Genomic DNA, 15,691 nt, shown 5'->3' on the forward strand with positions numbered 1-15,691 from the left:
CCGACATCACGTCCAATTACGCTTTCTCTCTCAATCGTGCGTCTTACGCTAAGGACGGAATATCGGAGCGCCCCCCACTACTTTCTCCCTTCGCGCTCCTCGCCTCCTCCGCGCTTCCAGTAACACGTACGTGTGAACTTCGGTACGAGTGTGTAGCGTCGCGCGCCGAACGCCGAGGGACACCATTCCTGCCGGTGCGTGTACACTACATCCATTTTCGATACTACGATTTTATCGACAATTTCAGAAAAGAAATACGGTACCTGATTTCCACATCGCGCAAATGAACATTGGTGCGCTGATGTAATCGTTTCTCGTGAAACACTTCACTAGCTCTCACGTTTCTATCTGTTGACGTCGTCTGTTTTATTGATCGAACAAAATTTTTATACCAATTTTTCGTATGTATTACCAGAGGGAAACCTGAGAGTGTTTTCGATCTTTGTTCGTGTACCAAACTTCGTAAGGTAACGTCCACGTTTTTGGTGGTTCTCTTCTAAACTATTACGTAGACATTACCCAACGAGATTTGATACACGAAAAAAGCTTGGGATGTCCACTCTCACGTAGAGTTCTATATGTATATGAGAGAAGCGACATCGCGATTTCTGATTGGTGATACCCCCACCTAATTAAAGCAGCCATATTGAGCCCGTAATGGAAAGCTATACGTATATCTCCTTTCTACAACTGAACAGGGCGCATATGGGTATACATATCTAAAATATAATAGAATAAATATGTTGGTATTTGATAAAAGCGAGCAGGAAAAATTTAAAGCAGTCTAGTGCAGCAGTAAAAAACAAACCTATATTTCAATCAAAGATTAGTATAAAGAAGATATATTTCGGTATTTGCAAGTGACACTTATTAACTTAGGTTACATTATAATTATTGTTATAAACGAATGTATAATTTAATTTATATCGTCTTTCTTTTTATGCTTAGTTGTTAAACTACTTAATCTAATCCTGAGCGCAAATCGCGACAGTATTGGGCGCCAGAAGTGCTCTAAGGCGATTCAATTTCACAAACGCGTATGCTAACCGCGAACAACGCGAGAAGCACCAAATCCGATAACGCGACGATAATGCCAAAATAAAAAAAAGACTCGCTGACGTGAGGGCTGGTTAGCTCTACCCTAACGGCAGAGGGGCGGAGTGTCTAGGTGTCTAGGGTAAGGGCCATGTCTACAGGAGGATGGAGGGGATAATCTAGGCACATTTTACTTTTTTATTATAAAAAAGGGAAGAATGCTGCGCAAGTCGCAGAAAAAAATTTGTCGTGTTTATGGAAAGGATGCTCTAACTAGACAAACAGCAGCGAATTTCGCCGATTTCGAGATGGAAATTTCGATGTCAAAGATGCATCGTTCTAGTCGACCTATTGTGGAAAATGTCGATGAAATCTTCCAAAAAATAAAAATGAAAATCGTTATGTGAGCAGCTATGCTATAGCTAAGGAGCTAAACATTGATCATAAAACCGTTTTGGAGCACTTGCGTAAGGCTGGATACATAAAGAAGCTCGATGTTTATGCCACGATTTGACGGTAAAAAATTTAATGGATTGAATTTCCATTTGCGAATCACTGCTGAAACAAAACGAAATTTTTCTGAAAAGATTGATAACGGACGATAAAAAGTGGATAACATATGATAATAATGTTCGAAAAAGATCGTGGTCGAAAGGAGGTGAGGCACCACAAACAATCGCAAAGCCCAGATTGACGCCAAAGAAGATGAGGCTGTATGTCTGGTGGGACTGGAAAGGAGTCGTTCATTATGAATTGCTGCCATCAGGCAAAACGATTGATTCTGATCTCTACTGTCAACAACTAATGCGATTGGAGCAATTCATTCAGGAAAAGTGGCCAAAATTGATCAATAGAAAAGGCGTTGTCTTCCATCATGACAACGTTAGGCCATACATGTCTTTGATGACTCGACAAAAATTAAGAGCTTGGCTGGGAAGTTTTGATGCATTCACCGTATAGTCCTGACCTTGAACCGTTCTATTACCATTTGTTTTGGTCTTTGCAGAACTCCCTTAATGGAATAAACGTGACTTCAAAAGAGGCCTGCGAAAATCATTTATCTCGGTTTTTTACCGAGAAATCACAGAAATTCTACACCGATGGAATAATGGCTCTATCCGAAAAATGACAAAAGGTCATCGATCAAAACATATATTTGGTTTAATAAAAGGTTTGTAAACAATTTAAAAAATAAGTTTCAATTATGCTCCAACTTGTAAAAAGATTTTTTTCCTAATCCATAAAATAAAAGTTTTATACTTTAAACGTATAAAACAAGCTTTGTCCGGACTCAGCGTCGAATTTAGTACAATTGTATTAGATTGGATACATTTTTAATTATATATTAGCACTAGACATAACAGGCGCGCGCTACTGAGCTTTTAATGTTATATATACAAATATGCATATATTTATTAATCGATTACACTTAACCTTCGATACACATAACCGCCAAAGGCGCGATCTCCGTGATGACAGCTGCTCACGAAGTAAGCGCAGCGAGAGAACCAAATTGACACAACACGATCGTTACGCACGCGATCGAGCTCCAGACAACTAATCCGCAAAGCGGAAAAGGGGCAACAATGAATTCGACTATCGATTTAACATCCTAATTTTATTATAGGATCCTGGTACTAAATTTGGTCTGCAAACTATCCTGATTGCAGAAAATACACTAAGCAAATGAGAGATAAACAAAAATTTTTAGTAGCTTTTGACTCAATCTGATACATTTTTGCCAGTTAATTGTACAATTTATTTTTTGATTCCAGCAACACTGTCCAGATTAGTCCGGACTAGAGATTACATGAAAAAACAATACTGTGCTTTTATAAATGAGCTTGAAAGCTTCAGTATAAAAAAAAGATGCACGAAAATTATGTGTTATGTGTATGTGCGATATTGATGTAGTACCATGTAGTAATCTATTGATGTTTTGTAAATCGTGTATAAATCGGTAAAAACAGCTATTTTCTTGAAGTTCGACCGTTATGCCAGTATCTCCGGTGAGGAGGTACTCACCTATGAAAGTGATTTCCGATTTCTTGTATTCATGATTATTTCAATGTGATTGCAAAATGATTTTATTTGTTTTCTGACAGAAAGTTTGAGACACGCGACCGAGCATACGATGATGGTTTTTTGTTCGATTTCAGATGATTTCTTGATTTCAATGAGGAATGCTTGACTGCCTCATTTACTGAATTCCTCGTTGATTTCGTAGGTGAGTAGCCCCTCGATCCCCGGGGATCCTAAATTAAAGATTGAACTCCAACGGGTTCACTGTTTTACCGACTTACATTGACACTTTCAAGCGTATATCTTAGCGCCAGACACTTTATGCATATTTCGCGAACTCCAAATTCAGCAGATATTTTCCTATCATAAAATAATTTATTTTTTAATTATCTGCAACATAGCTCTCCCTTGCGTGAAAAGACAGAGGGTGGTTTTTCTGTTAAAGGATTGCAGCTCAAAAATCGGTTTATGCGTATTTTGCAAGCTCCTAAATCAGTAGATAAATTCCCGTCACATAAAATGATTTATTTTCCCATTTTGTAACATAGTTCTCTCTTGCATGAAAGAGTAGGGGGCGATTTTCCTGCTAAGGAGTTGCAGCTCAAAAAATTAAGGATTATATATTTTTGTATCAAATTTATGCCAGAACCATATTCATTAATGAAATTTTAGATGTAGTGCTATTTTCAATAACTTACCTCTTGAGGTTAGACTAGTTTTTGAGGATTGTTCTGGGGATAAGGGATGGAGCTCAAAAATGAAAAGAACACTCTTTTAAGACTCATAAAGAACTCCTAATTCTGAGCCTACGAGCGATTTCTTATTATTAATTTTAAGGGGTGGGGGGCTGAGTGAACGTCAACTCAGCCCCCCACCTTTAAATTAAGATTCCTGTCGTAATCGGGACAAGCTAAAAATTTTTTACGGGGTTTGAAAGCTCAAATAGTTTCTAATTCTGAGATATGCATTTTTTTTTATTTCGGCGTAGTGGGAGGGCTAGCTAGACAAGGGTCAAAAAAAGCCGAGCCTGAAAAGCGAGTAAGAGTCAAGTGCCTTTGAAATTGTTGTGTTGCAGAATTTGAAGGTTGTGCTGACTTATGCTAGCACAACCCAAATATACAGTACTGTTAACATCAAAGCATCACAAATCCGATTTATTGATAAAAAAAAGTCGATCCCGAAGGACTGCGAGCAAGAGTGAAGTGCCCTTAATATTGTTATACCAAAGAATTTGAAGATTGTGATGACTTATGCTAGGCTAGCACAACTCAGATATAGAGTATTGTCGACATCGAAGCACTATAAATCTGATTTATTGACAAAAAAAGCCGAGCTCAAAGGGCCGCGAGCAAGAGTGAAGTGTTCTTGATATTGTTGTGTTGCAGAATTTGAAGGTTATCCTGACTTGTGCTAGGCTAGCACAATCCAGATATACAGTGTTGTCGACATCGAAGCACCACAAATCTGATTTGTGGACAAAAAAAAGCCAAGCGCGAAGGGCCGCAAGCAAGAGCAAAGTGTCCTTAATATTATTGTACCGAAGAATTTGAAGGTTGTGCTGACTTGTGTTAGGCTAGCACGACTGAGATATGCAGTTTTATATCATTTGAATAACGGATTCGAATGTAAACGTTAGTTGTATCCAGATTTGTCAAAAATTATTTTTTGTCATAGCTTCTGTTGTTATTGTTATTTAAAGATAATACTTTAGCACAATGTTAGCACAACCTAGCACAACTTAGCATAATTTAAAAAAAAAAAATTTTTTTAAATGCAAAGTGGGGAGCTAACCAAAAAAATTTTTTTTCCCATTTTTTCCCATGTATTTTTTATATTACGATATTAATGTTTGGGTACAATGCAGCACAAACCAAGCCCAATTCAATACAATTCTCAAAATACGTTGATTCTAAAAGAGGGGCTAACTTCGTATAGGCTAATGAACGATAACCCCGCAAACACTATAGAGTAATCCTTAAACTTTAAGAAATTGATCAATCACAGTTGAATGTGAGAAGAATAATTGACTATGATTGGTCAATTCCTTAAGGATTACTACTCTATTGTGTTTGTAGGGTAATGGCTCCTGCACACTGGACGCGGAAACGTTTACCGCGCGGCAAAATGCAACGCGGTAACCAATGAACATGTTAGGAGCTGTAAGCTTATTGGCTACCGCGTCGTATTTTGTCGCGCGGTAAGCGTTTTCGCGTCCAATGTGCAGAAACCATAAAGGTCTTTCTTCTTCTTCCAAAATGGCTTCCATCGACTCGAGCACCAACCATACAACCAGTATCAAGTGTGGCATTGATAAATATTGAATAGAGATAGGAGGCGCTACTGTGACCCCAAGCGCATGCTTCGCTCCGCGCACTATTTCTAAGTAAAGGTTGCAACACAAACTTTTGCATAACACTGCATAACGTATGAAACACAAAGCATAAGAGAATTGACCAATCAGAAACCTTCATTTTATACTATGATTGGTTCTCTTACAGCTCCTGCAGGACGCAGCAACGCGCGGCGGAAGGTGCGGTAATCATCAATCAAAAATCATTCTTTCGCTTTTATGGAAAAGCAATAAATGGATTGGCTACTGCGTGAACTTCCATCGCATGGCAAGTATCGCCGCGTTCTGTGTGCAGGCAGTATAGAAACCATCATGTCTTAGGCCGGAATCAGACTACGCATTGAAGATTGAGATTGAAGATTCAAAGATTGAAATTTGACCAATCAAAACAATAGGAGCTAAAATTCCTTTGTCCTCATTGATCAAATTTCAATCTTTAATCACTAATCTCAATTTTCAATGGGTAGTCTGATTCCGGCCTTATGCGTTATGCAAAAATCTGTGATGTGGCCTTAAATTGGACGCCACTGGTATAGTAGTCGAATTATAACAGAATATTGATTGACTGAAGGAAAGCAAAGGTAAAAGGTTTATTCGCATGCTTAAACATGCTCCTACTCACTCCAACGAGTGAGTGTATTGGAATAAGTAAGAGCTATAGTACGAGCATGTTGGAGAGAGACAGAACGACACAATAGCATTGTTAGCATGCTTCTCGAAAGCTAAAATGTCTTAAACATCAACAAGACACTATTAAAGATCATTAATCTTAGACAAATTTTCGTTCTTATAAAAAGGGTTCCGAGGGCCTGAAGATAATTGATATAAATTTACGATTATTAACATAAATATTTCGATAATATATCGATAATATAATTAAATTCATGATTTTTTTATTATATAAATGCTCGATAAATAAGTATGCATATATTTGTAATGCTATATTTTATATATTGCTACAAAATTATAATTTTTTTCTTTCTATCATCTTTATTGATAATCAAACTCCGACAACATTAAAATCACAGTTTTAAATAAAAATCGAGTATTATTAAGTTTGAAATAATGTATATGTCTACAAAATTACTAAATCATAAAATTAGTACTATATTATCAGTTTCTTGCTTTTAATCATTTAAATTTTAACAGGAAATTTGCATAAGAATGACAGTCTTTAATAGTATCTCAGTGTCTCAAAATAAGAACGGACTATGAATACTGATTATTCAAGATTCACAATTGCATTGGTATGCAATGATATGATAGAAATCTATATGTAACATTATATCATATGTTTTCTACTATACCGACTATTAAATCATATTGTAGGTAAATGCCAATAACGAGCAATGAGATAATGGTTATCAAATAATCAAATAGAAAAACAAGTTTGATTAATAGATCTATATATTAATTACACAGATAATTATTATTTAATGCACTGTATTTTCTGACTGCACCATTGCACATATATCAGACCATGTTGTTTACACAAAATATTGATTAAAAACGACCTTGTGATCTAAAATCTAGTTTAACATTTCAAAAATTATGTTATTTTGTTGTTATTTGGCATATTAACTATTAATATGTATTATTTTGGTGAGATTATAACATAAGTCAATGTAAATTTTCAATCATACATATCTATATAAATCATGTGTGTATATATCTATAATATATTTTATATACATATACATACATATATATATATAGAGTGGAGAGACTTCTTTAAAATATAGAAAAAAAAATAGTTCAAGATGGTGATGTCCAAAGGATACGAAGAAAACAGCAAAGGAAGAAACTATATAAGTAAAAAATACCAAATGTATCATGTGTATCAAAACCAAGAGTACTTACTGCTGGATTTGTATGTATGATTACAGCATTCACAGCTCTTTCATATGGTTGAACTCGAGCCATATCAAGATGCTGATAATAGTTGTTTCTTCTGTAACACACATTATATATTATACATTATATATTATATATTAAAATCTATCAAATAAAAATGCAACATTTGTGCAAAAATATAATTTAATTCTAAAATAGAAAATTCAATATAAGTGAATTAACAGGTTAGCTATCTAAACGTTATATGTTAGCATTATACAAAATACAAAAGATAAATTTTTTTCATATAAAGAAAAATATAATCAACTTAAGTACATAATGCCAAACGCATTGATGTGTGATCCGAAATTTAATAGTCTACAATGTAAATAGAATGCAATAGGAATATATATATCAATGCATTCAATATAATTTTCATAATATCTCTTATATCTTGAAAAAATAGTTTCTTATTATGAAATACATGCAAAAATTTTACATAATGTATCACACACACATTTGTATTTAAAATAACATAATAAAAATTGATCTCAGAACAGCAATGCATATGTACATACTGTAAGTACCTGAATGTAACGTATTGAACCTTTGACCAGGAAGGAAATCAACAACTATAACTTATATTAATTTGAAATCACTAATTGCACGTGTCTGCGATTGCATGTTCTTGCAAGAGTACAATATTTCGTTTCATATAAAACACAGTTTAATCACCGAACTATTCGTGAGTCACTCGTCTACAACACTGACTGCGATCACCAAGCTAGAGCTCTTACACAAAATGGCGGCGATATTGACGCATGTGATATGTATATACGTAGACTCGTAGACGTACATGGTTGACTCAGTCGGTCATATCGGATGGGCGATATATCGAGAACTATCGAGAATCAAATAATCGATTATAAAAATAATGATAACCGTTTATTTTAAGAATGCAATTCAGGGTACCTATCATGGAATATATCGGAATGAATTCAGTTCCTAGAAAACACAATAGAAATTTAGGAAATAATTGGATAATTTCCGATCGCGGAATCTATAGGCCTGTTCTTTTTGGCTGAACTTTTGCACCAGTTCATCTTTCTTCCTTTTTTCTCCAGGAGGAAAGAAGAGGAAGAAAAACAAACTGGTGCAAAAGTTCAGCCAAAAAGAACAGGCCTCATTCCGACTTATTCCATAATAGGTACCCAAAGTCAGTGATGCCATTTCCAACTTGTTTACTACATATAGAGGGGATACGGCGGCAAGCGCGGTCGGGCCGCCGCCGTCGTGACATACACAAAGGCATGAGCCCATGTTCGTATACGGTCGCGCTTCGGCGACTGAAGCGCGACCGCACACGAACATGGGCTCATGCCTTTGTGTGTGTCACGACGCGGCTCGACGGGTGCCGCTTACTGCAGCGGTGTTGCCGTGGGAATGAAGTCGCGCATGCGCACTAAGCAAACACTATGAAGCCTCAGTAACGTATGTACTTCCACAAAATATGAAGTACACCGTTAGGCTTCCAGCGAGGAAGGAAATGTGAAAGACGTTACAGAGAGAGAAGAAAATTTCTGTTAAACAATAGAATATAGTTAATATAAATGATAATAACGAAATGTGTTTATTTGTTATTTTTTACGTCTGCAGCCGATTTATTACATGAATAGCAATCGTTGCGAAGGTAAGAAAAACTGCAGAAAATCTTATCAGTATTTCAACAAAAACATCGTACATAAAAAATATTAAATGAGATCGGCTGTTTTCACAGATATAATTTTGTTATACTCTAATACTTAAATATTAGTACAACAAAAATTATACTGTACGTACAAGAAAATTATAAAGTGCCCTTTACAGGCACCTAATGTTGCACCCAGATACATCTGTGATAACAGCCGACTATAGATATTCATAACACTAGATCGCTGACTTTCCTATATACCGTGCATAAAAATTGATTCCAAAACCTATGCATTACATAGTGTAACATAGGAATAAAACGGTCATATAATATGTAATGGCCACGATAAGACCACGTCAATCACATGTTTGCTTGATGTACACGTGATATTCGTGCTTTTATGTTAAAAGTCACAATGCCGATATCTTGCCACGTGAAAAGTGGTCACAGTTTAAGTAGAAAAAATCCGAAGATAATATTTCGTAGGTAAGTTACAATCAATGATGGTATACGGTAGGCCTGCAGCCGAGTTGCAACATTTTGACTGATTTTGCCTATCGTCTTGCCCACCCCTTTTATTTCATAGCATTTAGACTATGCGCGGAAACATAAAACGCTCGAACTCAGGGATAGTAGCCGTAAACTCATACCGGGCACTATAGGACTATAGAACTTGGAAACATATTCTCTCACATTCATTGTTTACAAATTTTAACACGCGCGCATCACACACACACACACACACACACACACATTTATTTTATTTTATCGATTTATTTATTAAAAATAATTTTTTAAATATTTTTTTCGATATATGCAAACTTAATTAACATACATGTTCTATTTTGAAGTGTTATTTTTGAGTTTCTAACATTATAATAATAATTATTATTATAATAATAAAAATTTGTAAACAGTGAATGTGAGGCAATATGTTTTAAAGTCCTGTAGCTCTATAACTGCGTCACTTTTTTTCTTTGGTAACTGTAATGATAACGAAGTTACCAAATTTTTTTGATAACGGCAAGGGTGCCGTCACATACAGTCCGCAATCCGTAATCCGCACCGGATGTCCGCAAAAATATCTAGAGATTGCGTATGTATGTACGCAGATATTTCTAACGTAATCCGCAACTACGTGAAAAGAGTTCCAGTGCAGCCTAGTGCACGTCAGAAAACAGACCATTTGTTGCATTTGCACTAATAACATATAGCAAAGATTCATTATGTAGTTCTAATTTCAAAATTATTGTCAAACAAATTAATCACTATTTATAAATTAAAGGTCGGTGGTTATGACACGTTTATTTTTGTTTGACGTCGGAGTGCAATTGCGTTGCGTGCTTGCTCCTTGCGTCCCATGGAGCCGCAAAATGCGGACGTGTAAATGTAATATTTTTTAAGAAGTTATACTGTTCATTTTTATTTTATTTTATAAGAAAATTACAGAATATACATTTTGATTATAACAAAAAAGTTTTAATTAAATCGTCAAATTTAGTCAAATAGATAAAATTAGGAAAAGAGCTGGTAATAACTAGTAATTTTTACGGAGAAATTTCATGGGATTACGGCTCCATGGGACACAAGGAGGTAAAACATACGTAACGTTACGGACGCAATACGTAATAACTTTTGCAGACATCCGGTGCGGATTACGGACTGTATGTGACGGCACCCTAACGAATTTTATAGTTATTTTTATCGTTACTTTGCATACGATTGGGTACGGTACAATTGGACACAAGCAACTCATAGAGCTGGAGACTAGAAAGTCCCTAGACCCGTCTGCTGTGATTGGTGTTCGTTGATTTTAAAAAAGTAATGAAAAGTTATTTTCTCAAGTAACGGTAACTGTAACGAGTTACCTTTAAAAATCGGTAACTAGTAATGATAACTTGTTACTTTTTCTACTCGGTAACGAGTAACTGTAAGAAAGAGTATATTCACACAACTTGCATAGCCACATAAACGACGTATGTATAAAGAAAATTATCCGATAGCATTTCTCCTATAAAGAGGTAAAATGTGATTGGATAATTTTCTTCATGCATACGTTATACAGCTATGCAAGTTTGTGTGGGTCTCCCCTAACTTGTTATTTTTGAAAAGTAACTTTTCATTCCGTGGGTATTGATCATGAAACTTTATCCTTAGGATGGAAAGTGAAAAGTGAAAATTTTTACTATATTGAAGTTAATGGAGAAATTTTTCACTTTTCACTTTTCGCCCTAGGGAAAAAGTTTCATGATTGATACCCTGATATGAACTTATATGCGCATGCGTTGACTAGTAATGTTCCTATGTTTCGGGCATGCGCCATGAGTTTAGTACATACTTTTCGGAATCATGTATTAGGGAGCGTTTATATATATATATATGTATATATACTAGGTGTACAAATAAGTTTCCGGGTTTTTTTGATCAATGAAAAATGCAAAATTTCAAGAAAAAACAAAAAGCGGCTTATTCAAAGTATCGTCCCTCGCTAGCTATACATTTTCGCCATCTCTCTTGCAATGCATGAATACCGCGACGATAGAACGACTCGTTTTTGGTCCGAAACCATTCATCTATCCAATTTCGCACTTCTTCGAAACTGGCCAAGTGTAGTCCAGCCAAGTCATGCGCCATCGACCGGAACAAGTGGTAATCAGATGGCACGGTGCATTGTCCTGCTGCAAAATCACTCGCTCATGTCTTGTGTTCCATTCTGGCCGTAAATGTATGGAAATGCTTTGTTGAGACGTGTTTAACACCTCTGCAAGTTGTTTTTGAGTTTGCGTGTCATCTTCATCCAACAACGCTTGCAGATCGGCGTCCTCGATTGTTTTAAGTCTTTCGGAGCGCTCTTTGTCCGCAGTGTCGAAATCGCCACTTCTAAAGCGTTTAAACCAATCTTCACAGGTTGTTTTCGATGGTGCATGTTCACCGTAAGCCTCCTCAAGCAAACGATGTGCTTCAGCTGCATTTTTGCCCAAGTGAAAGCAGAAAAGCAAGACTTCCCGAGAATGCTGTTTTTTTGGCACAAAACCCGACATTTTCACTGTTGCATAAAAATTTTTTTTCGTCGCGAAACTGGAAATACTTTGATTGATTATTGTCGTCAGATGTCGCAGCTATAAAAAATAAACAACTTCAGACATGTATGTCGACTACATGTGTCGTTGGCGCCATCCATGTGTGAAACCCCGAAACTTATTTGTACACCTAGTATATAAAGGCCGTAATCGTATGCCGTATACCGTAATCTGTAAAAATTGACAATCATCTTCGAATATTCTTTTCTTACAGTCGAATGAAAGAGGAATATTTGACTGTGATTAGTCAATTTTTACAGATTATGGCATACGGTGTACGGTTATGGCCAATATAAACGCTCCCTAGTTTAGAGCCTCTTTCACTAATTCCGATTAACACTAATCGATGGTTAACTCGATCACCAAGATTGTCAACGTAAGAATTAAATACAGAAGAGGAAGAGAGAGGAGACATTCTGATTAAAGCTCTATATATCAAAGTAACGCATAGGTTCTCCATGTTGGATCTACTAACCATACCCTATATCAATAATACTAAGCGCATATTGGACTACAGATGACTAGCAGACGACTAAATCGAAATGGCGATCGAAATAGCCAATAGGAAAGTTGTCGGCATTTCGGCTCAGATCAAAGGAATGCGCTACTTTGATATATAGAGCTTTAATTCTGATAGTTCTGATATATTAAACTATTTATTGGCACTATTGCGAGTTGATCGTCGATTAATTTAACCAGAATTTGGTGAAAGAGGCCCTTAGAGCTAAGCACAGACTTCTATTGGCTATGTTTACACCGTGCGCTTAGTCCGCGACGGTGTAAATATACGATAGATGTCTTTGTTTAACCTACAGGACATAAACAAGAACATCTATTGTATAGGCCGCGGCCTATATGCACGGTGTAAACGTAGCCACTATACACTAGATTGTTAACTCCCCACTTTTCCTGTTGTCAGATAGTATATATTACTTGTGGCACACGCGCATTGTAAAACCGCGTATGCGCAGGACACCATATACTTATATACTTTCATATATTCGAAAAGAGATAATATACTTACCCATATCTCAAAAATCATTGGAATTAGACTTATTCGATGCGTTTTTACATGAAATAAAAGAATTTGAAATAAATAGTGCACGTGGTTCGTAACAGTTCTTAAAAATTAAAGGTTAGATCGCCATGACATCTCCTTACATACTTAAGAATCAATCACAGAGAGGTTGGTTACATGACCTGTTGGCATTTCTTTTCTATACATGATGGTTTAAAGGCCATGGCACACACCTTCCGTAACAGTAACCATAAGATGTACCGTAAGAATCAGCCAATCACAGTAGAGAATTCTTTTGAACTCTTTTGGAATTCTAATTGGTTGATTCTTAAGGAGCTTACAGACCAGAGCGGCGCAGCGGTGAGCGACGAGCGGTAGCCCAATGAGAGCCACGCTTTTGCGTGACATCATTAGTGAAGCATGGCTTTTATTGGGCTACCGCTCCCCGCTAGCTCTGGTCTGTAGGCTCCTTTACGGTACGTTTTACCCCGGATCTACAATAGAGTTTTAAGCCTTAAGCCCCATAAGAAATGGACGAATCACAGTAAATTATTTCCCTCGGATTTGACTGTAATTGGTTAATTTCTTATGGCTTAAGTCTTAAAACACCTATTGTAGGTCCGGACTTACGGAATGTGTGTGCCATGGCCTTTACATTGCGCATCTACTGCGCGCAGGCAACACTTTTACATAAGGAAAAGTGGGAAGTTAGCAGTCTAGTGTTAAAATAGAAGTTTGTAGAGCCAAGTCAACGATCTAGTGCTAGTATATAAATTTCTATAGAGTCGATTTGAAACTGTGACGTCAGCTTACGCATGCGCACGAACATTCCCGCGTGGGAATAATTTCCACTGCAGCGCATCACTGGCTTGTCGCCGTATCCCCTCTACATGCCATAAATGTCGTAAACAAGCTGAAAATGGCATCACTGCCCAGCAGTGGAATTCTGTAACTCGTTATGCAATCGTTATGTGCTCATAACAACAGTCGCGCAGATATTTTATATGGTAAAAAAGCTATGCGATTGTTGTTATGAGCACATAACGACTGCATAATGAGTTACAGAATTTCACTGTTGGGTCGGTCTCACCATAATTTCGATTAAAGGGTTGCGCACAATGAAAGGAATAGGGGAACAGAGAACAGAGAATAAGAATTTCAATCTATTAGCAACTGTGTATTTCACAATACATGATTTCTGATAAATCGAAATTCTTATTCTCTGTTCTCTATTCCTTTCATTGTGCGCAACCCTTTAATCGAAATTATGGTGAGACCGACCCAACAGTGAAATTCTGTAACTCATTATGCAGTCGTTATGTGCTCATAACAACAATCGCATAGCTTTTTTACCATATAAAATATCTGCGCGACTGTTGTTATGAGCACATAACGATTGCATAACGAGTTACAGAATTCCACTGCTGGGCAGTGATGCCATTTTCAGCTTGTTTACGACATTTATGGCATGCGCACCCCCTAACTTAATCGACCGATTAAATATTGCCAACTGTAAGATTTGCAAACATCCTTTTGGCAGGGTGCCGATACTCACATGCCCGATTCTTTTTCGCGATTGAGAAATTTGCCATTAATAAGGATCTGTGCTGTTATTATCACATCGTTCTTTACAGATGCCAGAAAATTAGGTTATGTTTAACAGTTGTCAATACTGAAATTTAATCGACCGGGCCGGCTCACCATCTCACCAACTCCGATTAACTTAATCGACCGATTGTTACATTGAAAATGACCAATCACATGTGCTGTTCAACAGAATTTATCAATCACGGTTGACACTTAATCAACCGACTCTAGGTTAGTCGGAGTTGACGAGACCGGCTCTTAAAATTTGTAATTCTGAGTTCAAGAGAATTAATTCTTCGAGTAGTAAACACCTCTCTTACCTTCAATTTCGATGAAATTATGCTCATTTGATGCACTTTTACACGAAACGAAAGAGAATCTGACAGAAAGACGTTTCGGACTGTTTCATGAAGCGAGATGTTAATTGTAGAAGTTTGCCTCTATTATTGAGCTTATTATATCCACCGTGATGAACTGCGCATGCGCTAGGGTCACGTGTGCATGCTCTGTGGCCACATCAGGGGTGCGTTCCAAAATTCACTCGGAGTAACAGAGTTTAACTCTACGCCGTTCCAAAACGCGAGGTAACTGACCATATGGGCGGAGCCTATTCGTTCCAAAAGTATGAGTAAATCTACCTCGGAGTCAACTCTATGAACCCTGCTTCCGAGGTGGGTTGAAAGAGTAAATGCAGCAAACGAAATTTGAATATTGAGATGATGCAACACACGAAGCGAGACGCACACGTCCGTCCCGTTCGAGCGGTTTCTAAAGTAACGACTTCATTTCCCTAAAATGGCTCTAAAATTAATCAAAGATGTGCATATGTTAATAACCAATGATAATGGAACACCGTTACAAGAAAATAATTCATTGTGGGTGATGGACACGAGAGGTAAGTAGAAAATGTGATTCGAAAGCTTGTATCAAAGTTAGATGTATGCATGTACATACATATATAGTTTATCTGAGTTTATCTCTTTCTAAATAAAATATTAAATATAATATTATATGTATATATAATATTACCTTACCCTTTCACGTTCCAAATTTGTCAACTCGAGTAACGTACTCTG

The 15,691-nt window shown here is 36.7% G+C and overlaps 1 protein-coding gene across 1 annotated transcript in view; it reads right to left on the reverse strand.

Annotated features, from left to right (window-relative positions):
• Positions 1–8,045, reverse strand: part of LOC108731078 (zinc finger protein 236) — an 18,724-nt gene extending 10,679 nt beyond the window's left edge. The window contains exons 1-2 of the mRNA XM_018461161.1: positions 7,828–8,045; positions 7,268–7,358 (exon numbers count right to left, since the gene is read on the reverse strand). Of these exons, the coding sequence (XP_018316663.1) occupies positions 7,268–7,330 (63 nt within the window). The 5' untranslated portion in view covers positions 7,331–7,358; positions 7,828–8,045. The remainder of the gene's footprint in view (positions 1–7,267; positions 7,359–7,827) is intronic.
• Positions 8,046–15,691: the final 7,646 nt, after the last annotated feature.

The sequence above is a fragment of the Mycetomoellerius zeteki genome, unplaced genomic scaffold (genome assembly GCF_001594055.1).
Source record: "Mycetomoellerius zeteki isolate Tzet28-1 unplaced genomic scaffold, Tzet1.0 scaffold12, whole genome shotgun sequence".
NCBI lineage: Eukaryota > Metazoa > Arthropoda > Insecta > Hymenoptera > Formicidae > Mycetomoellerius > Mycetomoellerius zeteki.